Source organism: Chanodichthys erythropterus, chromosome 11, assembly GCF_024489055.1.
Source record: "Chanodichthys erythropterus isolate Z2021 chromosome 11, ASM2448905v1, whole genome shotgun sequence".
Lineage (NCBI taxonomy): Eukaryota > Metazoa > Chordata > Actinopteri > Cypriniformes > Xenocyprididae > Chanodichthys > Chanodichthys erythropterus.
In genome coordinates this window covers 6,388,299-6,415,448 of record NC_090231.1, presented here as the reverse complement: position 1 = coordinate 6,415,448, position 27,150 = coordinate 6,388,299, and the positions used below count along the sequence as shown (strand labels likewise).

The 27,150-nt window shown below is 36.4% G+C and overlaps 1 protein-coding gene across 2 annotated transcripts in view; it reads left to right on the top strand.

Annotated features, from left to right (window-relative positions):
- Positions 1 to 27,150, top strand: part of kif7 (kinesin family member 7) — a 36,479-nt gene that overhangs the window by 2,758 nt on the left and 6,571 nt on the right. For both annotated transcript variants that reach the window (XM_067400401.1, XM_067400402.1), the window contains exons 2-16: positions 1,882 to 2,272; positions 3,560 to 3,760; positions 5,387 to 5,774; positions 7,518 to 8,058; positions 8,225 to 8,380; positions 12,463 to 12,660; positions 14,747 to 14,895; positions 15,693 to 15,817; positions 15,951 to 16,112; positions 19,536 to 19,738; positions 21,300 to 21,497; positions 23,820 to 23,945; positions 25,264 to 25,440; positions 25,529 to 25,744; positions 26,838 to 27,044. In XM_067400401.1, coding sequence (XP_067256502.1) covers positions 1,945 to 2,272; positions 3,560 to 3,760; positions 5,387 to 5,774; positions 7,518 to 8,058; positions 8,225 to 8,380; positions 12,463 to 12,660; positions 14,747 to 14,895; positions 15,693 to 15,817; positions 15,951 to 16,112; positions 19,536 to 19,738; positions 21,300 to 21,497; positions 23,820 to 23,945; positions 25,264 to 25,440; positions 25,529 to 25,744; positions 26,838 to 27,044 — 3,375 coding nt within the window. In that variant the 5' untranslated portion in view covers positions 1,882 to 1,944. The remainder of the gene's footprint in view (positions 1 to 1,881; positions 2,273 to 3,559; positions 3,761 to 5,386; positions 5,775 to 7,517; positions 8,059 to 8,224; positions 8,381 to 12,462; positions 12,661 to 14,746; positions 14,896 to 15,692; positions 15,818 to 15,950; positions 16,113 to 19,535; positions 19,739 to 21,299; positions 21,498 to 23,819; positions 23,946 to 25,263; positions 25,441 to 25,528; positions 25,745 to 26,837; positions 27,045 to 27,150) is intronic.

Below are 27,150 nucleotides of genomic sequence, written 5' to 3'. Positions count from 1 at the left end.
ATGGTTCCCTCTCAGAGATGTGGGGATCTTATTTTCTCAAAAATTGTTTTCTTTCAAAGAGGAATGTCTAAAGTGTCATAATGTTGAAACTACAAATGTATCACATTTCCTTCTATCAAAACAATTGCTTAAATTCGAACATACCTGTCCGAGTGCCAAAAATTTTATTTTTCCAATGTTTGCTTGCCTATAACTATAAAGATTTCTCAATATCCTTTTTGATTCTGGTTCTTAACAAACATTTCTTTGGTATCTTCATTTTTAAGGCTCTGTATATGGTTAATTGCCAGTGATATGGGGATCTCAATGTGGCTCCATGTGCAAAATTGTTGAACTTTACCCATTTCCAGTGGTCAAAAAAACAAATATGGGTAACTTTTCAAACAGCTGATACTTATTGAATTGAAATAGTGATGTCTGAAGAACAAATAATGTTACTAGAAATGTATCTTCTTTCCTTCTGTCATAACAACTGCATTGAACATACCAATTTGAACGATATTTCAGACTGACGGGGTAGAGAAGAAATTGAATATAATTCAATTCAGTTCACGTTTTTTTGTACAGTGCTTTTCACGATACATATTGTTTCAAAGCAGCTTTACAGGAAATGCATGTCAACATTACAATTTAGAGTGATCTGTTATCAGAGGTGACTGTGTCCAAATTATGTAGTTTCAGAAATGTGCATATACAAATCAAGCAGTTAGCTAACAATGTATTAATTTAATGTAGAAACAATGAGCTCATTAAAGTAATTAATACATGTTAAAAGTTGTTATTTTTGTTTTGTTTCTGCGCACAAAAAATATTCTCGTCGCTTCATAACATTAAGGTTGAACCAATGTAGTCACATGCACTATTTTAACAATGTCATTACTACTTCTCTGGACCTTGAATGTGGTAATTCCAGTGCTTTCTATGGGAGATAAAAAACCTCTCAGATTTCATCAAAAATATATTAATTTGTCTTCTGAAGATGAATGAAGGTTTGGAACGACATGAGGGTGAGCAATTAATGACAGAAATTTCATTTTTTGGGGAAACTAACCCATTAAGAGGCTTGAAACTCTTGGTAGCTCAAGAAAACTTTAAGAATCATAACCTATAAGAATATTGAGATATCTTTACTATTACTTGAGTTACAGGCATGCAAAAGTTGAAAAATGTGTTTACAATGTCAATTACAGTGTATAATTTGAATATTTTTGATACTCAGACAGGTATGTTCTATACAAATATTTTGACGGAGGTAAACAAAATATATTTCTAGTTTCAACATTATTTGTTCATGAGATATTGCTCTTTAAAAGAAAAATATATCAGCTGTGTGCAAAGTGACTCACAATTGGTTTTCGACCACTGAAAATGTGTGCAATTTACTAAAGGAGCCACATTAAGATCTCTGGGATTGAATCATACAGATATAAAAATTAAGAAACCAAAACAAAGGTTTAAGAACTAGAATCTAAAAACGTATTACAGGCATGCCAGCTTTGAAAAAATCTCAATTTTTGAACTGTCTCCATTGTCATATAATGCTACAAAGATTGCTAAAGACAGCAGAATTTATATAAAACAATGATCCAGCCATCTTTCTAAAGTAATTTTCTCCCTCCTTTAATTTTTAGGTGAAAATTGTCATTTTGACCCCTGAGTAGTGGATTACTCAGTAAATATTTATCCTTGGTATCTAATATTTTTACTTTCATCACTATTTATGTTAGTCTTTCCTCAGACAAAAAAAAAAAATTAACAAAATTAAAAATTTGAGCAGGGGACCTCCGGTTAAGTTGACACAGAATGACCTTGACCTAGAGGTTCTCTGTCAAAGATGTTTTGCCCTGTGCTCTGTTAATCCATATTTTTTATTGAATTCAGTGCCTTTAGGAAGCGGTATCACAGCCCCACGAAAGTAATGAGGGTCTGCTAACCAGCTCAGCAATGTCTCCCAAAGGAGTTGGCCAAAGTAAGGTCGAGGAAACCTCTGTACAGGTGGCTGTCCGGGTGCGTCCGCTGCTTCCCAAAGAGATTTTGCACAACCATGAGAGTTGCATCACTGCAGACCCAGAGGAGAGGAAGGTCACCCTGGGCAATGACCGCCACTTCCACTGTGACTTTGTGTTTGAGGATAGCTCTACACAGGAGGATGTGTATACAGACTGCGTTCAACCTCTCATCGAGGCTTTCTTTCATGGATTCAATGCCACGGTTTTTGCCTATGGGCAGACAGGCTCGGGCAAAACCTACACCATTGGAGAAGCCAACATTTGTAAGTCTTTTATATGGAAGTCAAGTCACATTTATTTATGTAGTGCTTTATACAATAAAGATTGATTCAAAGCAGCTTCACATTATGGGGACCTATAATGCCCCTTTTTACAAGATGTAATATAAGTCTCTGGTGTCTCCAGAATGCGTCTGTGAAATTTCAGCTCAAAATACCCCACAGATCATTTATTATATGGAAGGAAAAACATGCTGTTTTCATGCATGTATCTTTAAATGCAAATGATCTCTATCGCGTTCACGCTCACATGCCATTGCAGTTCTTCATCATGAAAGTTTATTATCTGTATGCCTTTTAAAGCCATATCAGTATAAACTTTTGATATATGGTTTTCTGAGCGCTCAAATCTGAAGAACACGCACAGACGCCGCTTGAGTATTAAACTAAGTTCTCTTTCATGTCTTATTGCGCTTAAACTGTCAAATACACACAAGGTTATGTCAAAAACACACAAAGATCACATAAACACAGTCTGTGAATGTAATTGGCAGGGAAAGAAATCACATATGTATATTAGATCTGTGTATTAAAAAGGAAAACAGCGTAATATACAGTACCTACTGCTGTACGCTGTTAATATGAATCAAACAACAACAGAAAAACAGAAAATAACTCACTGCTCTTGACTGAATAAGTTTAGTAGCTTTAATAAGAATACATTTCTTACTTGAATGCTGCCATTAAACGATCTGGCCGACTGTGTACAGCTTACTCAGGGGAGGAGCTAAGCTAATAAGGCAGAGTCTGTCATCAGTCGTGGGCGGGGCCTAAGCAATTGTGAAAGACAATGTTTATGATTTGTGGGGATTAAAAAAAAAGGAGTGGGGGGATTTTTATCATTATAGGGTGGTTGTGTACACTCAACCAACACACATTTATGTTCAAACACCATGTAAAAGTGAATTTTGCATAATAGGTCCCTTTTATTAAACAGTTAAATAGAAGTGCCATGTTTTTATTTTATTGGAGGTTTATTGAGTATTTTGACAGCTGAAGTGTTGAATAAACAGATCAAAAGCATGCCTAAGTTCAGTTCCTTACAGCATATTATTAAATGGGCCTCATCTAGACTAGACAAGATTCACAAGGCTAGGAAAGGCTTTGTCTGTGTCTTGTTAAAATGCTTCCACGAGTTTGCACGTTTGTGCTGCCAGCAACACCTCCCCCGGTTCAGTTGCCACCGCTCCACTCGCAAGCTGAGATCTTGCGTTTTAGCATTCTGCCTCATAGAGTTATTCATTAACCTGCTGTTGGTTTTTTTGGCCGCAGCTGCTTTTAGGGATGACGAACAGGGCATCATTCCCAGAGCTGTGGCCGAGATCTTCAAACTGCTGGATGAGAATGACCTTGTTGACTTCTCTGTCCGAGTGTCGTACATGGAGGTTTACAAAGAGGTCTTCAGAGATCTTTTGGAAGTTGAGACGGCCAGTAAAGACATACATATTCGAGAGGATGAAAAGGGCAACGTAGGTAAGTTTGTAAGGAAAACTGATGCAAGATTCTCTTCCAGTGTAGAAAAAGTGTGCAAAACTACACTACCGTTCAAAAGTTTGTGTTTGGTAAAAAAAAAATCTTTTATGCTCACCTATGCTGCATTTATTTGACCAAAAATACAGTAAAAGAAGTAATACTTTGATGCAAAGCTGAATTTTCAGCATCAATACTTCAGTCTTCAGTGTCACATGATCATTCTAATATGATGATTTGATGCTCAAAAAACATTTCTTCTTCTTATCAATGTTGAAAATCATTTTATTATTATGTTTAATATTTTGTGGATATCTTTTATTTTTTCATTTCATTTTGATTCTTTGAAAAGTAGAAAGTACAAAAGAACATTTAAAATAGAAATCTTTTGTAACATAATAAATGTCTTTACTCTCACTTTTGGTCAGTGTAATGCATCAAATGTCCCGAATAAAATTAATAATAAAAAAAAACATCTTACTGAGCCCAAACTTTTGAATGCTAGTGTACATATTCACAAAATCAACTACTTTGTGGGTTCCTTGAAAATCTAGTTGACAGACTAAATTATTATTATTATTTAATTTTTTTTTCATAAAAAGATCAGTTGGTACTGAAACTTTAAAAATGTGACGTTTTGAGCGCTGTTGAGCCGATTCGTAAAAACACCTCTGATTGGCCATTGTTCACATGCTCATCAGATATTCCTGTGATTGGCTACAATGATCAACGCTTCAAAACATTGTTAATAGTCATCAATGACACTCTTCACCGAGCCCTTACACAGATACACACTGCGTATGAAAGCAGGCGTCTATTGCGGACCAATCAGAGGTGTTTAAGAAATCCACTCAAAGCATCACGTTTTTAAAATTTCAGTACAGATTAGTAATTATTGTTAAATTTTTTTATTTATTTTTTTGTTTTAGATTAATTATAGCATGTCACACTGCACACAAATCATGTCAGCTGCCTATAAGTCCTGAGATCTGTTTATTATTTTTACTTTTCATTTGCTTCTCCTCTGTTAAAATGCTTCATTTTCTGTTTTATGTACTCAGGGCCAGGTTTACTAAACAGTGCAAATTAGCATGAGAGCGCAATTCTAAAAAGCACAGATGGGAGTGGAAAGTGCTGTGCATGATTTACTGAAGACGCACAAATTAAATAACACTGACACAGCCAGATCATTTCCATAATGACCAACACAATCTACCAAGAGCAGCGCGAATTAGCATCTGGTTTAAGACAGGCTTTTTTTGGGGGCGGAAAAAATGGCGCAAATACCAGTAAATTGACTAGCACAAACCTTAGTAAATCACCTTGCATGATTCATTTAAATACTCTCCTCACATAAATTTTGCATCTGAAAGGGAAACTCCTACAAATGCATATGCAATAAGGTCAGCCGCAGAAATAACCCTGTCCATGCCTTTTCAGTGCTAATTTTTCATTGTGTGTCTAAGGTAAATCCTGACCGTAGTTTTTTAACACCAAAGAGGGTTTGCGCTGGTGCAAGCTGTTGGTAAATCTGGCCCTTGGTGTTTTGTTTTGTGACTGCCCATTTCAGAAAGTCTTTCAGCAACATGTGACTTTTCAGTAAAAGACATCTTTTGTGTTTACCCACAGTGCTTTGTGGTGTGAAGGAATGTGAAGTGGAGGGACTTGATGAGGTGTTGAGTCTCTTAGAGTCAGGAAAGACGGCCCGTCACACAGGGGCCACCCAGATGAACCCCCACTCCAGTCGCTCTCACACCATCTTCACGGTGCTCATGGAACAGAGGCGCGGAGGTTCTCGAGGGGCGCCCGGGACTGTGCAGATCCTCTCTTCCAAATTCCATTTTGTGGACCTGGCTGGATCAGAGCGAATCCTCAAAACTGGCAACACTGGTGAACGTCTCAAGGAGAGCATTCAGATCAACAGTGGACTTCTTGCTCTCGGAAATGTCATAGGAGCGCTTGGGGACCCCAAAAGAAAAGGCACCCATATCCCATACAGGGATTCCAAAATCACCAGGTACAAATCATTTCAAATATTTTTATTTTTTTTTTAATACTAATTATAGTATTTTTTTAAGTTTAAACTTTATGGCTAGTAGTGTTTGCTAAAGCAAGAATCACTGTTACTATTGCTTACTCTTAAAGTTTCTCAGAAAGGATGTGGAAAAATCTTAAAAATGTAAAAGTTTAGTTTGTGACATATTATTGTTCAAAAGTCAGTAAGATTGTTTTTGAAAAAAAAAAAGTCACTTATGTTCACCAAGGCTGCATTTATAACTGTTTTCTATTTTTGTATATTTTAAAATGTAATTTAATTGAAAAGTAAAGACATTAAAATGTTATAAAAGATTTATATTTCAAATAAATGCTGTACTTTTGAACCTTCTATTCATCAAAGAATCCTGAAAATAAATGAGCACGAAAATATTAAAGAGCAAAACTGTGTAAATAAGCATATTAGAATGATTTCTGAAGGATCATGTGACATTGAAGTCTAGCATGTCAGCCCAACTAACTTCCAAACAACAGTGTTTTTGAAAAACTACTTACCCCACCTTTAACCCCTGACAAATGCGGGTGGATTTCAGCAGTGGCTTACTAGCCACTTTAGCAGGTTGAATTTTATATATGTTACCGGCAATGTGTGAAAAGCAGGTATTGTATAGAAGAATGCCTAGGGAATATATAGAATGCGTGAAGTTTGTAGGCAAAGAATGAAATGTCAGGTTTTTGTGATTATGTTGCATACTTTTCCTTTGCATTCTATACATTACCTAGGTATTATACAGAATGACAAGCTGGCTGACCTTTTGATATTGTATAGAATGCCTAGGAAATATGTGAAATATAAACCACCATTTCATACAAGTTCAGGCATTCTAAACATTCCCTAGGCATTCTATACAATGTCGGATTTCACACATTGCTGATAACATATATAATATATACATTTTTCAGAAATAATCTAAAAAATAATCTGAAATAATAAACTAAGTGCATTATAGTGTTGTCAAAAATATAGATTTTTCAAAATATCATTCTTTTCTCCTCTTCTTATCGCTAGGAAAGCAGTGAAGACTCAAATCGCTTCTCTTGTTGCCCTTCGACTGAAAATTACAACCAAAATGCAACAATGTGGCATCACATTTTGTATTCTGAGTTGTGTTTCAGTAAAAATAGCAACAGGGTAGTGTCCGTAGCTCACTGAGTTCAACCATTTGATGCCATCAATGTGGAACGCACTGTGCAAACAAAATGGCGCCTCCCATTGTCCAAAAAATGTATAAAACGATGTGTATTTTTTAAATAACGCAAATCTTTCATGGGTTTTCTACTAAATATTTCAGTAAGAGACATCATTTACAATACATACATACATACAAGTCTTAATTCCCGGGGTTCCCTTTTAAAAATATCTATATGGCAGTTTTTCCCCATGGTATCGATTGTCAAAATTGTGGCCAGTGAAAATGCTAAGTGGCTAGTAACTTTGTAAAACCAGTAGCCACAGTGGCTGAAAAGTTGACAGATCACAAAGTTAGTGTGTTTGTTAGTTTGTTGTGAGAGAATCCTATTTTGCTACTAACTGCACTGAGATCACATGTTGCTGCTCACCTTCTCTATCTCTGATTGAAATGCTCTCAGTGGTATTTTTGTAGGGTGGAGTTTTGGAAAGAGGGCATGTGTAACATCGCCTTTATATAGTTTAAAGGCTTTCAAGGTTGAGGATGTTTCAATCTGCGTTGCATCTTGTTGTCAGGATCTTAAAGGACTCTCTTGGAGGCAACGCCAAAACCCTCATGATTGCCTGCATAAGCCCTTCCTCCTCAGACTTTGATGAGAGCCTAAACACACTCAACTACGCCAAGCGGGCTCGTAACATCCAGAACCGGGCCACGGTCAACTGCCGGGGGGAACCTGACCGTGTCGAGGGCCTTGAACTCCAGATCAAAGCACTAAGACGAGCTCTTGAAAACCGCCAGCGCTCTGAAACCCGCATCATTGCACGTTCCGACCCCGAGAAGAGACTTCGGCCCTTTGAACTGGATGTGAGAAAGCTGCAAGCAGAGAGCGCCCACTACAGGACGTGCACGGACTCGGCCTACAGGCTTTTGACAGAACTGCAGGGGGAAGGGACTCTGAATGCAGGTCAGCTCCTGCGGGTGAAAGAGTGGCTTTGTGCCGTCGAGGAGGAACGCAGCGGCCTGACCTCGGCGTCGGGACTGGACAGCGGCATCGAGAGCAGCTCTATTGAGGACAGCGCTGTGATAAAAAGGGGGCGGGCGGCACTGAACATCCAGGTTGGCTGCAGGCACATCCATTTTCAAATATGAATATTTTATACTTAACAATTCATCATAAAAAGGCAATTATGTATCTTGGCAGGTCATTATTTCTCAAGCATTAATTTCAGATATGCTCGAATGTCATGATGTAAACTATGTGATTATCTGCGTAATCCTGCAGACGATGCCACAGGATCCTGACCATGTCAAAGAGGATTGGAGCAGAGATCGCGAGGACTACATTTCCCAGCTGCAAGCCCAGATACAGCAACTAGAACAAGAAAACACTGACTTTCTAGCTGCCCTGGAAGATGCCATGGAGCAGTACAAACAACAGGTGAGGGAATGGAAATTCTCTGCGGGTTTAGTTGTGTTTTTGAATGAAGATTTAATTGTGCAATGAGTTGGAAATAAATAAATTCTTAAAAGTCTTGGAAAAGTCTTTGTTTCTAATCTAATTATGCTCTTCTCTAAAATATTGTTTACCCTTTTCACATAAAGTGGTGTTTCCAAAGTTATTACCATTATAAATCGAGCAAAGTTTTTTATATTTTAATTTAAGAAAACAATACTATGCACTACTGTTCTAAAGTTTGGGTTCGGTGAGATTCTTCTGCTCGCCAAGGCTGTGAAGTATTATTACAATTTAAAAAATATATTCTATTGTAATTTATTCCTGTGATAAAAGCTGAATTTTCAACATCATTACTCCAGTTTTCAGTGTCACATGATCCTTCAGAAATAATTCTAATATGATGATTTGCTCATGGGCGTAGGTTTAGGGGGGGACGCTAGGTACTAGTCCCTACCAATATTTTGAGATGACAAATTTGTCCCCACCAATATTTAGCAAGCTCCTTTAAACTGCTATTTGGATCTTTGCACTGGTTTTTGGATCGATTCTAACGGCCAGGACGACGACAGTACAAGAAACGCCGTAATTTGATTGGCGGCGGGGTATCTGACAGGCTACACGCGCGGGCCGGGACTACTTTTGTGCTTGCACTAGCAGCGAGCGGTTGGCATGTCTGCGTGCGCGCGCATGTTGACGACGCCGACGGTAAGTTACCAGGGCTGTCTCTCTGCAACATAGCTACAAAGGCCAAAGTAAAAACATTTTAATATTCCGTGTTTTTTTGCCCCTTTTTGAACTTTGTAGATGCCAGCCATGAAGAAGAAAGGGGACATAAGAAGCAACCTATTGACTAAAGATGAAAATAAAGCATCCAACTGAAGCCCAAAAATGAAAGCAGAAGATCATAGAAAATAGGCTAGTGCTAAATTACAAAAAGGGGAAACATTTTCAGTCTTTGCTGAGACATTATTATTATTATTATTATTATTATTATATATTGCCCAAGCGTATTTACCCCATCGCCAGCTCTGCTAATTGTCAGCTACCGGGACTTTTCCATGCCTAGCCAATAAGTCTAGAGTTGTTCATTTTATTTTTTTTTACTATACATGAATTATCATGAACGATTATGCACCGATCGAAATAACTGAAAATATATTGTTAGACCAGCTAAAATAGCCTATATTGTTAGACCCAAAATATCTTATCGATTAATTAAGTAATAAAGACATGTAATAAAATAAATTTATAAAAAAAAAAAAAAAGGGAAAGAAAGACGTCTATTGCTTCAGCCTTATTCAAAGGCCGCGGAAATATGGCTTCATACGCACTTCAATCCATTCCACACCCGACGTTCTTGGTTTTCTTCCCATTTATTAAATATAGGCAATTGGTTGATGAAAAATTGATTGAAATTAAGATACAATTTCTACAAAACGAAATTCACTTTAAAGAAAGACTTACTATAAAACAAAACTTAATGAAGTGGTCAAACTCAAGTCTGACCCGCTGCATGTCTCCCAACATTGCGCATCCGTCATGCTATTCAATTATCATAATCATCGAGATGAAATTAAATAATAATAATAATAATAATAGGCTATAGCCCACTATAAATATTAAACTAAATTTGCTCAATTTTATCCCTCTGGCCGACGAACGCGCCGGCGCTTTCTGATGGATTTTTTCCTCATGACAGCTGAAACAACTGAAAACAGGCCTTCCCTCATTTTTGGCGATAGCCTATAGACTAGTGCAAGACTACAAATGGTCTACTTTTATTTGTGTACGCTCACAATAACAACAAACCATTGTACTTTTGTAAAATAAAATAAATAAATGAAAGAACTGCGTGCGCTTTCAGCTGTCTCTCTGCGAGAATTTTTCTGGAACGTCTCAGAAATTTTACTTAAACTCAGAGAATAATTGTACCTAAAAGAAAAAAAAAAAAAAAAGCACAAAACAAAATGCACACAAGGTTTGTCCTTGCTCTTGATGTACAATCACTGATGAACACATTTGGTTTTAATGAGTAAATTAGCATATAGTTATTCCTGCCTGCCGGTATTTAGTCTGCGATATCAAATAACTAAACATTATAGCATAGGCCTACTAGCCTAATATTATTCAATAATAACATCAAATGTTATTAACCTTTATTTTTCTAATCAAACCAGTTTCAGAACGTTTATAATACAGAAGGAACGCTGGAACAGAAACGTTAAAATACCAATTCTGCTCGGAGTGGAGTGATTTCATTTTCGTTTTTAAGCCCTGGTATAAACTTTAGTAAAATGTTGATAAATTGTGCAGTCTTATACTGGTATCCCAGATTTCAGTATTTGGTGGTTTAAATGCCTGCTTGAGGTCTCTGTGAAAGTTTTAAAGCAGTTTTAAAGCAGCCTTATGTGCCGCTTTCAGACAGGTCACATCCGTAATGGAAAACTGTCACATCCGTAACGTTGTTTTTTCCTCATTTATGCAAACACGAAAAATGAAATAAAAGTATAATTTTTTGCTCTGTGGAGAGCCCCACCAAAGCTGAGACCAAATCTACGCCCATGGATTTGCTGCTCAGTTATTATCAGTGTTGGAAACAGTTGTGCTGCTTCATAGTTTTGTGGAATTTTTTTTTTTTCGAATATGAAGTTAAAAAATGCATTTTTTTAAAAAGTAAATCTTTTGCAACCACCATTCTGTGTCAACTCAACCAGAGGTCCCCTGCTAAAAATGTTGATTTTGAAAATAATTCTGGTGAAGGAAATGCATAAATGAAGAAGAAAGCCAAAATATTAAATGTCATGGATGTAAATTTACTAAGTAATCCACTATTTTGTAGAGGGGGGTCAAAATGACAATTTTCACCTGATATTTGGAGCCATTTTACAGGGGTGTAAAAATGACTTTAGAAAGATGGCAGCATCATTATTTTATTTTTACACAGAGATCGGTAGGTCCATTAGTAAAATCTGTTGACTTTAGCAATCTTTGTTGCATTATACGCCAATGGTGACGGTTCAAAAATGGGAAAAAGCACTTGTATTTTGTGCCTCAAGTTTGCATGCCTGTAACTCAAGAAGTATATCTTAAATCCTTTCAGATTTTGGTTCTTAACAAACTTTTATTTTGTGATCTTCATTTTGAAGGCTCTATATGGTTAAATCCCATAGATATGAGGATCTCAGTGCAGCTCCATGTTCAAAATGTTGAATTTTACTAATTTTCAATGGTTGAAAACCAAATGTGGGTAACTTTTCAAACAAGCTGAAGCTGATACTTTGTGTTTAAAGAAGAATATCTGAAGAATAAACAATACTGAAACTAGAAATGTATCTTGTTTCCCTCTGTGAAAACAATTGCATACAACATACCAGAAGATGTTGATCCAGGAACATGCTCTACTCTGTGAATTCACGTCCACCGAGGGGGTTTCTGATACAACGGCTAAGGGAGTGATGGTAAATTTGATGCCTTTCACTCTTCTGACTGCCGTAATGATTCTCTATTTTTTCCTTTTTTTGGAAAGTTGTGAAAATGCCATAGTGAATTGTTTTTCTTTTGCTATTGGATCAAATGGAAATGCAAAATTCATATATTTGCTGTAGTCTTCCATTCACACTTTACCTAAATACAACTTCTGCTTCTGAGAACCTCGGACATGTGAAGGGGGTCAACTTGAGTATCTCTGTCTGTCTGTCTGTCTTTAAAAAAAAAAAGCTCAAATAAAAAAAATATTAGATAAAAACCTAAACGAAAGTTAGAAGTGTTGCTTTGGCAACTGAAATAAAATAAGTTGCTGTTGAAGTGATAAAATTACTAAAACTAAAATAAAAATAAATTAAACCAAAACAGAAAAAAAAACTAATTTAAAAATAGCAAAAGCACAACAAACTGACTAAAACTTAAACCAAACTTACATATAAAAAATATAAAAATCTATCTGTCTGTCTTCTATGAATGGTGTACAACCCTGGTGCAGCACAAATGGTCCTTAAAACAGTATTGGGGACATCTTTTGTATTTTCACGAGGTTGTAACTGCATGCTGTTTTCTCTCGTTCCTAGAGCGATAAGCTACAAGAGCAGCAGGATCTAATAGCAGAGCTTCACAGTCTGTTAGCCCAGCCGGGTGGACTGGGACTGCTCCACCTGAAACAGAGACCTCACACTGCTCCTATCAACTCAGTGCCGCAGACATCAGACAGCTCCGGCCGTCTCACTCCTCCCTGCGACAGTGATGTGGGCAGGAGCCTCGCCAGACAGGTAATTGATATGTTTTGATTTGTCTCATAGCATCCTCGACCTCAAACACACATCAACTTTAATTCAACATACAAGCCACAGCTGCCGCCACCTGGGCTGAGCCGTTAGTACACAAACATCTTCAAACACTTGCCGCACACCCTGTCTAATTCTGTGTTTTGACTTCACCCACATACTCTGATCCAAACAAATTCTCCTAATTGCCAAGGTAACACTGCAATGTCTTAACAGTCAATTATACACCCTAAACCCACTTTTGATGTTCATTTTTCAAGCCTTTTGTATGACAAGCTGGCATTTGATGTATTGTCTGGAGACAGGGTTATTTATTAAAGCAATAAGCCATGAGCGGCTGTGTGTTAAACCTTGTTTATTCTTTCACGGGACCCTCTGCAGACTATTATCACGGCTCACTGCACACAAGAGATGTTTGTATTTGACACCACCAGCCATTCTCTGAAACGACAGATGGCAGTCTAGAAAATATCAGCTGTAACAGCAGTAACTTGCTGAATCTTACACTTACCTAGCTAGGTATATCATTCGTGTTCACTGAAAATTAGTCAATTACAAAAGGAGGATGACACAACAGAAACACTTAAGTTTACTGTTACTTTGTCTTTTGTTCATGTTTTTGAAGAAATTAATACTTTCATTTAGCAAGGACGCATTAAATTTATCATTTATCATTACAAAAATTTTATTTCAAATAAATGTCATTGTAAAATAAACAAAATATTAGGGCTGCACAGCGTTTCATCGCGATTAATCGTTTGCAAAATAAAAGTCTGTGTTACGTAATATATGTGTGTGTTCTGTGTATAATAATTATGTATATATAAGTACATGCACATACATGTATATATTTAAGAAAAAAATATTTATATTTATATGTAATATATGTAATATAAATATGTATTATTTATACATGTATATATTTCTTAAATTTATACATGTATGTGCATGTATTTATATATACATAATTATTATACACAGAACACACACATATATTTGGTATTACTTTTATTTTGCAAATGATTAATCACAATTAATCGTTGTGCAGCCCTACAAAATAGAATGACTTTTGTTATCACATAATAATATGATAATAACTGTGCAGCAAATCAGATATTAGAATGATTTCTGAAGGATCATGTGACACTGAAGACTGGAGTAATGATGCTGAAAATTCAGCTTTGATCACAGGAATAAATGTTAAATATATTAACTAGGAAAACAGTTTTTACATAGTAATTATATTTTACAATACTACTGTTTTTACTGTATTTTTTAGTAAAAAATATTACAGAATCTAACCAACCCCAAACTTTTGAATGGTAGCATACATGTAAACACACAATAAGGAAATGACATTAAATTTTACTCGGTATAAAGTAAACTTTTTTTTATTATAGAGCGGCTGCAAAACGACTCAGTTAAGAACTATTTTTTTTTATAATAAGTAAGAGGTGTTATGCATGATGTGATGCAACAGAGTGGCTAAAATGTCTTTGGGTCCTATCAAACACTGGCGCAATGAGCTGCCAGGCAAGATGCAAGTGTTTTTTGCTAGTTTCAGCCCAACACAGTTATCATTTTCACATCCAGCGCCACGTTGTTTAAATAACAAATGCATTTACGCCCATCTGTTCACCCATGAGTGTGCTGGTCTGAAAACGAGGTGTGTTCAGGCGCATTGTTGGCGTGTTGCTATTTTGAGGCAACTGAAAATGACTGTGCCATTGACCAACTGAAACCTGCTCTAAAGTCAATGGCACAATATTTGTTTTGTTATTTAAAGAGCGTGTTAGTAATATGTGTCCCACCCCCTGGATCTCGTGTTCTGCAGTTAGGACCATCTCCTAACAACCCCAAAATTATTATTAAAAATAATTTGCTTTGAATCAAAGGTTTTATTTTTATTATTATTATTAGAGCTTTTGGTTAGAGTAAAGTCTAAAAATTTACTAAATTTTTTTTAAATGAACATGGAGAAAATTACTAAGGAATATCTTGTGCTTTCTCAGGATTGGTATGTGCATGTTTGTTTCTTTCTTTCTTTTACCTTCATGCAAACTGTTTTTAGGTTGAAATTGGTGTGTCAGTGGACAGCAGCTCATTTTCAGACCAGAGTCAGTGGGACAGTGGACATGGAAACGCTTACTATGAAACTTCTGGAAAAGGAGTGAACCGCGATGAAGATGGAAATGTTCAAACTGCCAGAGATAAACGCAAGTATGAAAGATGGTATTAATCATAATGCTGATGAAAAGGTTAAAGGCTATATGTAAGAATTTTAGTGTATTGATCTCTCTTTTTTGACAATGTCTGTGAAAGCCTGTAGACTGATTTTTATGTGAAGGGCTCGACAAACATCCATATCGCTATGATCAGATGCTTTCCTAATGGCTGTTTTCACACCTCTGTCAAGCATGCAGCACATATTTACTAGGGCTGTCAAATGATTAATCGCGATTAATCGCATACAAAATAAAAGTTTGATTTTGCCTAATATAAGTGGGTGTACTGTGTGTAATTATTATGTATATATAAATACAAACACATTCATGTATATATTTAAGAGAAATATTTATTTATGTACAAAATATTTTTATTTATATATAATATAAATGATATAAAAATATAAATAAATACATATACTTGTAAATATTTCTCAAATATATACATGAATGTGTTTGTATTTATATATACATAATAATTACACACAGTACACCCACATATATTAGGCAAACTCAAACTTTTATTTTGTATGTGATTAATCGCGATTAATCGTTTGACAGCCCTAATATTTACATATCCATCTAAACTTCTAAGCAAAGAATGAAAAAGAACTTCACCGTGAGTATATCTGGTCCTTGAGTACGAGTAATAAGTTGCTGGCTGCAGTTCACTTAACGGCCACCAGTGTCGCTAATAACCAGGTTTTCTGAATTCTACATATAGTTCATTTAATTGAGAAGAAATGGCTATATAGTTAGAAATTAATTTAGCATTGCCATAATTTTTGTCAGATCCATCAATGTAACCTGGACAAAGAAAGATGCTCAATTGCTCCAAGGATCTTCTACCAGGGCTCCCCTGCCTCAGGCGCTTGGACTTGGCCATCCTCCGGGCGTACAATGCACCAGACGCACATGTGAGATATACATCCTTGAAAACATTTGACAAGCCTTGAGGGTCTCAGTATTTCACAGAAGGGCACCGGCCCACACTAGTTTCTTTGCAGCTTTCAGTCAGGTCACTTTGATTTGCTCTGATTGATTCTCCAGCTAACAGCAGCATTGGCGAGAGCTCGGTGTGGGAGAGCGTGAGAGGTTTTGGAGGTGAGTTCTGCTCAGAGAGAGGTCTTCTCCAGGCACAGCAGAAGATCAGAGAGCTCTCCATCACCATCCGCATGAAGGAGGAACTCATTAAAGAGCTGGTCAAAACAGGTGAGGTCACTGGGAAAACCTTCTGTACAAGGACTAAAATGAAAGTCAATATTTAAAGACTCCCTGTGGTGAAAATCAAGTTTTTAATGTTTTTTATATGTCTGCTTGGTGATTTTAATATGCTTTAAGACAAACCGTGTGCAAATTCATCTGTCAACACCATTGCTAAGTATTTTCTCCTTAAAACTGCAGTGAACCAAAGACAGTCTCAAAAACACGGTTTGAAATCATTTGAAATGATTGACTACAGGGGGACTTGAATGTACAAAACATGTAAAAATAATAATCTTTTGTTTGTCCCAGAGCTTATTGTCCGCAATAATCTAAAAGCCAAAGGAAAAATCCTATCAGGTCTTCCAGGTTGTATTCGTCATTGAATACATTATCCCTGTAACACCTTATGTGCCCAAACAAAGTGTAATAACTTATGAATAAAATCATTAATAATGGATAATAAGCAAATGATTGACCAACCAATTCTGTCATCTATTAGTCTGTGCAATCAGAAACCTTCATCAGTTGTGCCACTTTACAGCAATGAAAAACACATTTCTGTGAAATAAAATAGCAGAGGTCACAAAGCTTAGCTGCAGTGGAAACATTCACGATTCAAGTTGTCCAAAGCGTGGGAGGATATTATATATCAAATGCTTTAAAGAAGCTCATAGAGTTTCATGTGCCCAGTGTTTTGTGACAGATGCTTGTGTTGTTTAATGTGCTTGAGAGCTGCTTAAACGGTATTTCATGGTTATAGTCTTATCTGCAAGTGTTAGAAATTCACTTTTATTTTGCATTTTCCAACTTAATGTATCCAGGCATGTATGCGAACCGTGAGGTCACGACTTCGACAGATGGAACATTTTAATGGGACTTGTTATGATTTGATTTAGAAATCCAAAAAGAAACTTATGTAATTTTCTATCAAATTAATTGGTTGCATTAGTAAGTGGCACAACAGTAACATATCAGTTTAAATGTGAATTTTTCTTTGCATGTTAGGCAGCCTATATTCTACCGTTCAAAGGTTTGTGTTTGTTTGGAAATGTTTTTGAAAGAAGTCTCTTATGTTCACCAAGGCTGTAAAAAAACGGTAACATTGTGAAATATTACAATTTCTAATAACTGTTATTTTTTTGTTGTAAAATATTTAAAAATATACAAACCCGATTCCAAAAAAGTTTGGACACTGTACAAATTGTGAATAAAAACAGAATGCAATGATGTGGAAGTTTCAAATTTCAATATTTTATTCAGAATACAACATAGATGACATATCAAATGTTTAAACGGAGAAAATTTATCATTTTAAGAATAAGTTGATTTTAAATTTCATGGCATCAACACATCTCAAAAAAGTTGGGACAAGACCATGTTTACCACTGTGTGGCATCCCCTCTTCTTTTTATAACAGTCTGCAAACGTCTGGGGACTGAGGAGACAAGTTGCTCAAGTTTAGGAATAGGAATGTTGTCCCATTCTTGTCTAATACAGGCTTCTAGTTGCTCAACTGTCTTAGGTCTTCTTTGTTGCATCTTCCTCTTTATGATGCTCCAAATGTTTTCTATGGGTGAAAGATCTGGACTGCAGGCTGGTCATTTCAGTACCCAGATCCTTCTTCTACGCAGCCATGATGTTGTAATTGATGCAGTATGTGGTCTGGCATTGTCATGTTGGAAAATGCAAGGTCTTCCCTGAAAGACACGACGTCTGGATGGGAGCATATGTTGTTCTAGAACTTTGATATACCTTTCAGCATTGATGGTGCCTTTCCAGATGTGTAAGCTGCCCATGCCACACGCACTCATGCAACCCCATACCATCAGAGATGCAGGCTTCTGAACTGAGCGCTGATAACAACTTGGGTTGTCCTTGTCCTCTTTAGTCCGGATGACATGGCGTCCCAGTTTTCCAAAAAGAACTTCAAATTTTGATTCGCCTGACCACAGAACAGTTTTCCACTTTGCCACAGTCCATTTTAAATGAGCCTTGGCCCAGAGAAAACGCCTGCGCTTCTGGATCATGTTTAGATATGGCTTCTTTTTTGACCTATAGAGATTCAGCCGGCAACGGCGAATGGCACGGTGGATTGTGTTCACAGACACTGTTTTCTGGAAGTATTCCTGAGCCCATGTTGTGATTTCCATTACAGTAGCATTCCTGTATGTGATGCAGTGCCGTCTAAGGGCCCGAAGATCACGGGCATCCAGTATGGTTTTCCGGCCTTGACCCTTACACACAGAGATTGTTCCAGATTCTCTGAATCTTTGGATGATATTATGCACTGTAGATGATGATAACTTCAAACTCTTTGCAATTTTTCTCTGAGAAACTCCTTTCTGATATTGCTCCACTTTTTTTTTGCCATAGCATGGGGGAATTGGTGATCCTCTGCCCATCTTGACTTCTGAGAGACACTGCCACTCTGAGAGGCTCTTTTTATAACCAATCATGTTGCCAATTGACCTAATAAGTTGCAAATTGGTCCTCCAGCTGTTCCTTATATGCACATTAAACTTTTTCAGCCTCTTATTTCTACCTGTCCCAACTTTTTTGGAATGTGTAGCTCTCATGAAATCCAAAATGAGCCAATATTTGGCATGACATTTCAAAATGTCTCACTTTCAACATTTGATATGTTATCTATATTCTATTGTGAATAAAATATAAGTTTATGAGATTTGTAAATTATTGCATTCATTTTTATTCACAATTTGTACAGTGTCCCAACTTTTTTGGAATCGGGTTTGTAATTTATTCCTGTGATGCAAAGCTTAATTTTCAGCTTCGTTACTCCAGTCTTCAGTTTCACATGTTCCTTCAGAAATCATTCTAATATGCTAATTTGCTGCTCAAGAAACATTATTATCATCAATGTTGTAAACAGCTGCTTAATCTTTTTGTGCAAATTGTGATCTGTATTTTTCAGTATTCTTTGATGAATAATAAGGTTAAAAAAACAGCATTTATTTCACAGTAGAAGTATTTGTAACATTATGAATATCTTTACTGTCATTTTTGTTCAATTTAATTCATCCTTGCCTTCTAAACGAAAACTTACAGAGCCCAAACATTTCTCATTGTCCATTATGAGTTTATCATTATCAGTGTTCTGTTATAATTATCAGGTCACACTTTAGATTAGGGTCCAATTCTCTCTGGTAACTATTAACTATGACTTTTGCCTCATAAACTCCTTATTACTGCTTTTTAATAGTTATTAAGGTAGTTTTTAAGTTTAGGTATTGGGTAGTATTAAGGGATGTAGAATATGGTCATGCAGAATAAGGCATTAATATGTGCTTAATAAGTAATAAACAGCCAATATCCTAGTTATATGCATGCTAATAAACAACTAGTTAATAGTGAGAAACTAATCGGTGAACTAAAGTATTACCAGTTATCATGTCCTCTCTTTGTCTGTAGGTAAGGATGCCCAGGCCATGAACAGGCAGTACAGCCGTAAGATCTCTGAGCTGGAAGCCGAGGCGGAGCAGGCCCGTGCGGAGCTCACAGAGGCACAAAAGCAGCTGCAGGACCTGGAGGTTCAGGGCGGCCGTGACGCTGCTGACCGCTCTAAAGCTCAGGAGTGCAGGAGGAAAATTGCAGCTGCACAGAGCAAAGTTCAGGTCTGTGTCTGGCAGCTTTGCCTTGCCGAAGGGCATCATTATGGAAATCCCTTTTGAGTGGCATTTCTCTATAAAGGTTTTAGGGTTGTCACAATATCAAAATTTTAGTATTTCGATTCTACAGCATAAACTGAAACAGTACATAGTACAATGAAATGATTCATGGATTCTTCTTTTGACGTTATCACGGTGTGATGTGATACTCCAATCAACATTCTGCTCTATGCTACGGTTCGGCACGCATGTGATTTGTGGATTAATTGCTAAATTTCACCATGAATGCGGTACTCGCGTGCTGTTATCTGTGCACACAGCACATCCGAAAACACCTGAAGGTCATGCACACAGAGCATGTTTCAGATAGCTCGCAAACAGCGAATTGATTCTTCTTTTGTTCTTCTTTTCAAGAGTAAAACCTGAGCTTTCAACACTTAGGCCCTGTTTCCACCTGGTATTAAAATGCATTTTTGTCGATTGGATCACAAGTGGATGACACTAAATACTGGTGTAAATGGGGTGTAAAACATTTTGAGCTTGTCCACTTTCGGCCACTTCCAGAGGTAGTTGAAAACGCATTCGACTGGATTGCTTTCTTAATGGGAATGCTCATGTGGTCGAATGTGTTCAAACAGCCACAAAAGACCATCTACTCTCCATCTACTGACCTAACGCAAAAACATTATGGGAAGAGCTCTAGCCAGATTGTCGGCTGAAGACCCAAGTTTGGTTTGAAGATGAAAAATGTACCAAGCACAATGTTCTCTCACCATTCCTGATTTCTAACACACAGTCTCAGCATTCAGACGGTCTTGCGGTTGTTAGAGCAGGAGCGAAAGCTTATGCTCTCCGTATGTTTTTCCGTCATCTCCAGTCATTCATGAGTAAATTGTGTGAGCTTATTTTGTCCATTATATCGGAAGGTCTGAAAAAACCCATACATTTACTCTCCCAAAGACCCTCCCCTCGAAAAAATCAGGACAGAAGTGGTTGAAAATGGACAAAAGAGATGGATTAGAACACCAGGGGTAAACAGGAATGTGTCTCCCTCGTCAACTTGTGATCCGATCAAGCAAAACACATCTTAATACCAGGTGTAAACAGGGCCTGAGGGGAGGGGCGGCATATATTTTCGCCTCATATTTTCTGCCGTTTTCCTCTTTCGGCCAAAAACCCAAAAAGCTGAAATTTTGGTGCATCCCTAAATGAGAAGACACAAATTACAAACAATAGAAAAAAGATACAAATATTTTATATATAAATGGTATATATTAAGTATTACAATCAGAACATTCTAAAATTGAAACCAAATGTAAAATAAAATGACTCATAGTGCAAATATTTGTTAAAATTGCAACATTCTAATTTAGTTATCATGTTTGACGAACCTTTTGAATAATATAACAGGAGCATTAAGAAATGTTCCTATATCAGTAAATATTTGCAAGCTACAGCAATTCATTGTTGTTATTCTGTAGATTCTGGTAATACAAATTCAGTGCAAAACTATATTCTTTCTGGAAATAAATGTAAAGATAGTTCTGCACATGTGCTGTGCCTTCAGGTGTTGAAGCAGAAGCAGCGGGACACTGCGCAGCTGGCCTCCCTGTCTGCACAGAGCGAGCGGCGTGTGCAGGAACTCGAGAGGAACGTGCAGAACATGAAGCAGCAGCAGGATCTTCTGCAGCGCCGCCTGCGAGAGGAGAGCCAGCAGAAGAGACGGCTGGAGAGTGAGATGCAGAAAGGAAAGCACAGAGTCAAGGTGAGCCGACCCACTGTGCGAATGACCTCAGTGTTGTCTTTGGCACAGGTGGGGAACAGAGCCTGGGAGAAATCAAGAGTGTAGATGGAATTTAAAGTGAAGTGTGTAATTTATGCTACTATAGCAGTGGAAATTATTATTTCTAGACAGAGGATGTGGTTTTTCTTTATAAAATATAAAATGCACAAACTACAAAGGTTTAGGGTTCAGTAAGATTTTTCTTTTTAAGAGAGAGAAATTAAGTGACCGTGACATCAGAAGTGACAGTAAAAACATTGATGATGTTGTGAAGATTTTTGGTAACACTTTACAATAAGGTCTCATTTGTTAACATTAGTTGATGCATTAACTACCATGAACTAACAATTAGTAATATATTTTCACATTATATATTAAAGGTGATAAAGAGGATCTTTTCGTCGACTGAGAAACCAAAGACTGTTAGTGAGTTTTTGAAATGAGCGCATGCGAGGGAATTTCGAGGGAACGCCTCCCAAAACTCGTGCACGAGTATTGGAACACGAGTGTTTACCACCGGCATTCGCTGTGTCGTGTTAGTGGATTCATTAATTCGGACTCACCGCAGGTAACTCATAATCTGCAGTTGTTACTCTGTCTCCTGACAAAAACATTGCATGCGGCGCCTGTGGAGTGTGGAAAGTTACTGGAGCGCGCAGCCGCACTCGTCTCTCACAAGAAACGTCACGGCAGTGATTGACAAGCCAGAGGGCCAATCGTTTACACGATGATCTCGTAAACGATTGGCTGATATTTTTAAGACCCTACCTCGTGCACAGATGATGTATATTGATATTATTCCTTTCAGTGCACCTAATAAAAAGTCTTTTATCAGTTAGTAAAGACAGTTTGAAGTAATATTGCAAAAATGTATAAAAAAAAACATCCTCTTTAGCACCTTTTAACCTCTGTAAGTGTTAGTTAATAAAGATGACCATGTTTATATCAGTTCGCAGATACAACTTTTGGTCTTAAAAATGTATTCGTAAATGTTCAGGTTATCATTAACAAAGATGTAGAAATATTGTTAACTGTTAGTTCATGTTAACTAGTCTAGTTAACTAATGCTAACAAATTAAACTTTAACGTAAAGTGTTACTTAAAAAAATGATGTTCTATTCATTAAAGAATCTTGAAAAACAAACATCTCAGTTCCCACAAAAATATGAAGCAGCACAACTGTTTTCAACATTGATAATATAATCAGAAATGTTTTTTGAGCTGCAAATTAGAATGATTTCTGAAGGATCATGTGACACTGAAGACTGGAGTAATGGTGCTGAAAATTCAGCTTTGATCACAGGAATAAATTACATATTAAAAAATATTAAAGTGCCACTATTATGCTTTTCTGACTATTACCTTTCATGCAGTGTGTAATGTAACTGTCTGTGAATGTAAATGATCTACAAAGTTGTGAAATCAAGAGTATGTGATTTCAGGACATAATAATACGTAATATTATGGAAGTAATTTGTCGTTTTTACTTGTTTACTATATTTATTTGCTTGGTCGTTGTCATCGTGTTTTTTTGTTTCTTTTGCGGTTGTAGGCTGTAAGGACCTTTTGAAATAACTAAAATCATTTGGCGAAGTGATATGGAACTATAATGCGGTCAGGATCTGCCTGGAACTACTTTAGCCGTGCATTTCCCTGAAGATAATATTGCATCTTAGAATGTTCATCAACCAATCAGATTCAAGCATTCAACAGCCCTGTAGTATAAGAGAAAACTAAAGTATTTTTTGACCTTGCATGCATTTAAACCTGTTGTTGTAGACTCCCAAAACAATATTAGGAACCTTCAAAATGGCATAATTGGGGCACTTTAAAACAGTCATTTTAAATTGAAATAATATTTCACAATATCACTGTTTTTATTGTAATTGTTTGTCAAATGGATGCAGCCTGAATGAGACTTCATTCAAAGACATTCATCTTACCAGCCCCAAACTTTCAAACGGTACTGTATAAAATCTAAACATAAAATGTGATTGCATTTTCTTCATGAAATATAAAAAATTATGCTATTTTTCTGTCTTGTTCACTTCAGATCTTGCCTTTCTTTGTGTGGTGCCACTGCTATTGCAGCAATTACACATTTAATGGTCTTTTTTTCTTTTTTCTTTTTTTTGGAGTGTTCATCGCAGGTTTTTTCAGTTCAGTTCTGTAAAGGCCAGCATTAGTCATTTTTGTTTCTGTATTCTGAACAATAATAATCTACAGAGAAACCTCAGCCTCCCAGCTATTCTTGTTGTTCAATAGAGAATGATTTGCCAAACAGCCTCTTTCTCTTTCTCAAAGGAGCTGGAGATAAAGAACGAACAGCAGCAGAAAATTCTGAGGATTAAGACGGAGGAAATCGCTGCCTTCCAGCGACAGAGGAGAAGTGGAAGTAACGGCTCGGTCGTATCACTAGAGGAACAGCAGGTGGGTTCAGACAGAAAAATGAAATCGTGCTCTTTTCATCAAACCCATTCCACAGCTATTACCCAGCAATAAAATATTATTTTTAGATCTGTTTACTCAGACATGTGTTTAATGGTTTGACTGACGTTTGAATATTGTTTCCTTGTGGCTGAGGGTATATTTCAGTAGCTTGTTTCAACTTGTTCAGAGTTGAGTTTGTTGCCCAAATTCCTCTCAGCCTGTTATTGGTACAGTTTTTATGTTATTTCCCTTGGAGCAATGCATTTGCTATTTCCAAGGTCATGGTTGTGGGTTTGATTTTTAGGGAATTAACATATAGTTAATATGTAAACTTTGAATGCAGTTCAACTTTGGATAAAAGCGTCTAATGCAAAACTTATTTTATTATTTGTCTTCGTTTCCAGAGCATGTATTTAATATATAAGGGTCATTGACGAATAAGGTTTGCAAATAAACATAATGGAGATATAATTAATTTTGACGTTTTATTAAGTGTTAACAATGATATTGAGGTTTTTATAATCAATTAACACTGCTTTTGTAATTTTTTTACAAGATGGACAAAATTTGTCACCAAAAAAGTCATTCAGTTTAACCAAAATTTCGGTTTTACCGAATTGCACTTTTGGTTATACCAAATGACGATATTTTCAAACAGTGCTAACAGGCTGATACCTAGCTAGCTAACAAAAGGACAATCAAACATTTTATATTTAGTACAAGTTTTTAAAATATTACAACATTTTCCATGTTTTATAGCGGTTGTACCGAATGACCTGATGTTTCGGGATATGCGTATAATCAAGTGAAAACGTGAATTTTTCGAATATTTTAGAGAGAGTTAGTTACTTTGCTTCATGACCATGTGGTCCTTTGCAGGTGTCTGAATGATGTCACATCCTGTCACATTGGTTACTCCGAATGACATCAATGAAATTAATTTTTCCTCATAACAAAGCAACAAATTCTAGATACAATTTTAATACCATTTTGCACTATGTTGATATATGATGTTATAAAATCAGGCAATAACATAAATATATACATTTATTCCATTTAAAGATATTTTAATCACAAATGAAATGGCTGTATTGGCCTTTAGACGGTTAAACCGAATGACCTTTTGACACTTTATTTATATGTAGCAAAATATAATTAAAACCTTTTGGATTCAATCAAAGAGATCTAGTTGTACTACTTCACATACTTTGGATGTCATATCTTTGTTTTTTATTATTATTATTAAGGCCTTTGGACAAAAAAAAAATGACCCGTCACGTCATAAATAATTACATTCAAAATATCTGTGGTTGAGCAGAAGATAGAGGAGCAAAAACGCTGGCTTGATGAGGAAATGGAGAAGGTTCTGGATCAACGGCGTGGTCTTGATGACCTGGAAGGAGAGCTGACCAAGAGAGAGGAGATCTTAGCCAAAAAAGAGGCCTTGCTCTTGGAACGCAGTGGCCTGGAATCCAAAAAGCTTCGCTCTAGTCAGGTCTGTATACTTCTGTGGCTTTGCTTCATCCTGTCATCAACCTCCATTATGAGTCTTTAAAAGTTGGTGTGGTCTACTTTCTCTGCAGGCTCTCAGTAAAGACCTGATGACCTTATCGAACCGAATCGAGTCTCTGGAACGGGAGCTCACTGAGAGGAATGGACTGCTGCGTAGTAGCAGCGCTCAGGACTCTCAGCAGATCAGACAGGAGATCTCCAACCTCCGGCAGGAGAAGGAGCTGCTCCTCAAACAAAGGGTGGAGCTAGATGACAAACTGAGACAGGGCAACCTGCTCTCTCCTGAGGTGGAAATCACTTTGATTTTCAGAATTTTAGAAGTCATAAATTTCAGAGTCAGTATTGCTTGAATGCATTAGAATTTTGACATTTTTAAATTCCCATCCATATTTGTTTGCAATGCATCATTTATAATTTATAATTCAACTTCTTGAATTAGATTATCCATACAAACTTATGCTTTAGAATTTTAGAATTTGTAAACATTTTGAAATCTTAAAAGTTTTAAGAATTCTAAAATTTCAACTTCTGTGTCTTAGCCAAATTTGTGTTTTAGAATTTTAGAATTCCTAAACTTAGAATTCTTAAGGTTTCAGAATTCTAAAATTCAACTTCTGAAATTTGAATGTATTAGACAAATTAATGCTTTGGAATTTTAGAATTTTAAGAATTCTAAAATTTCAGCTTCTGAAAGTATGTCTTAGCCAAATTTTAGGATTTTAGAATTAAAATTTTAACTTATGAAATTTGAATATCCATCCAAATTTATGCTTTAGAATTTTACAATTCTTAAATGTCTTAAGAATTCTAAAGTTTTAACTTCTGTAATTAGAATGTCATAGCCAAATTGTGCTTTAGAATTTTTAAACTTAGAATTCTTAAATGTTTTAAGATTTCTAAAATGTCAACTTCTGTAATTAGAATATCCATCAAAATGTATGCTTTAGAATTTTAGAATTCTTAAATGTTTTTTTAGAATTCTAAAAATTTAACTTTCTCTTATTAGAATGTCATAGCCAAATTATGCTTTAGAATATTAGAATTAAAATTTTAACTTAAAGAATTAGAATATCATCCAAATTTAGAATTTAGAAATTTAGAATTCTTAAATGTTTTAAGAATTCTAAAATTTAAACTTCTGTAATTAGAATATCATAGCTGAATTACGCTTTAGAATTTTAGAATTCTTTAACTTCGAATTCTTAAAAGTTTTCAGAATTCTAAAATTTCAACTTATGAAATTAGAATGTCCAAGCCAAATTTATGCTTTAGAATTTTAGAATTCTTAACTTTTGGCTTGGAAACTTCCAAACTAACCTTGTTTTGCATGATGTGCCTAAAACATTTATTAAAGCTGCCCTGTCCTCTGTTAAACATCAGGAAGAACGAACACTGTTCCAGTTGGACGAGGCCATTGAGGCTCTGGATGCTGCTATCGAGTACAAAAACGAGGCGATCACCCAGAGGCAGAGGCAGCTGCGGGCGTCAGGGAGCATGCTAACCCAGTGGGAGATGAACCTGATGGCCAAACTCACATACCTGTCCGCCTCTGAAACTAGAGCTCTGCTTTGTAAATACTTCGATAAGGTCAGATGGCATCTGAGTTTCCTCTCATTAATCTCATTCGTGAAGTTATAGGCTGATACTTCAGTGTACTTGTTTGTGGTGGTGAGTTTTATTCGAAGAGGTGTGA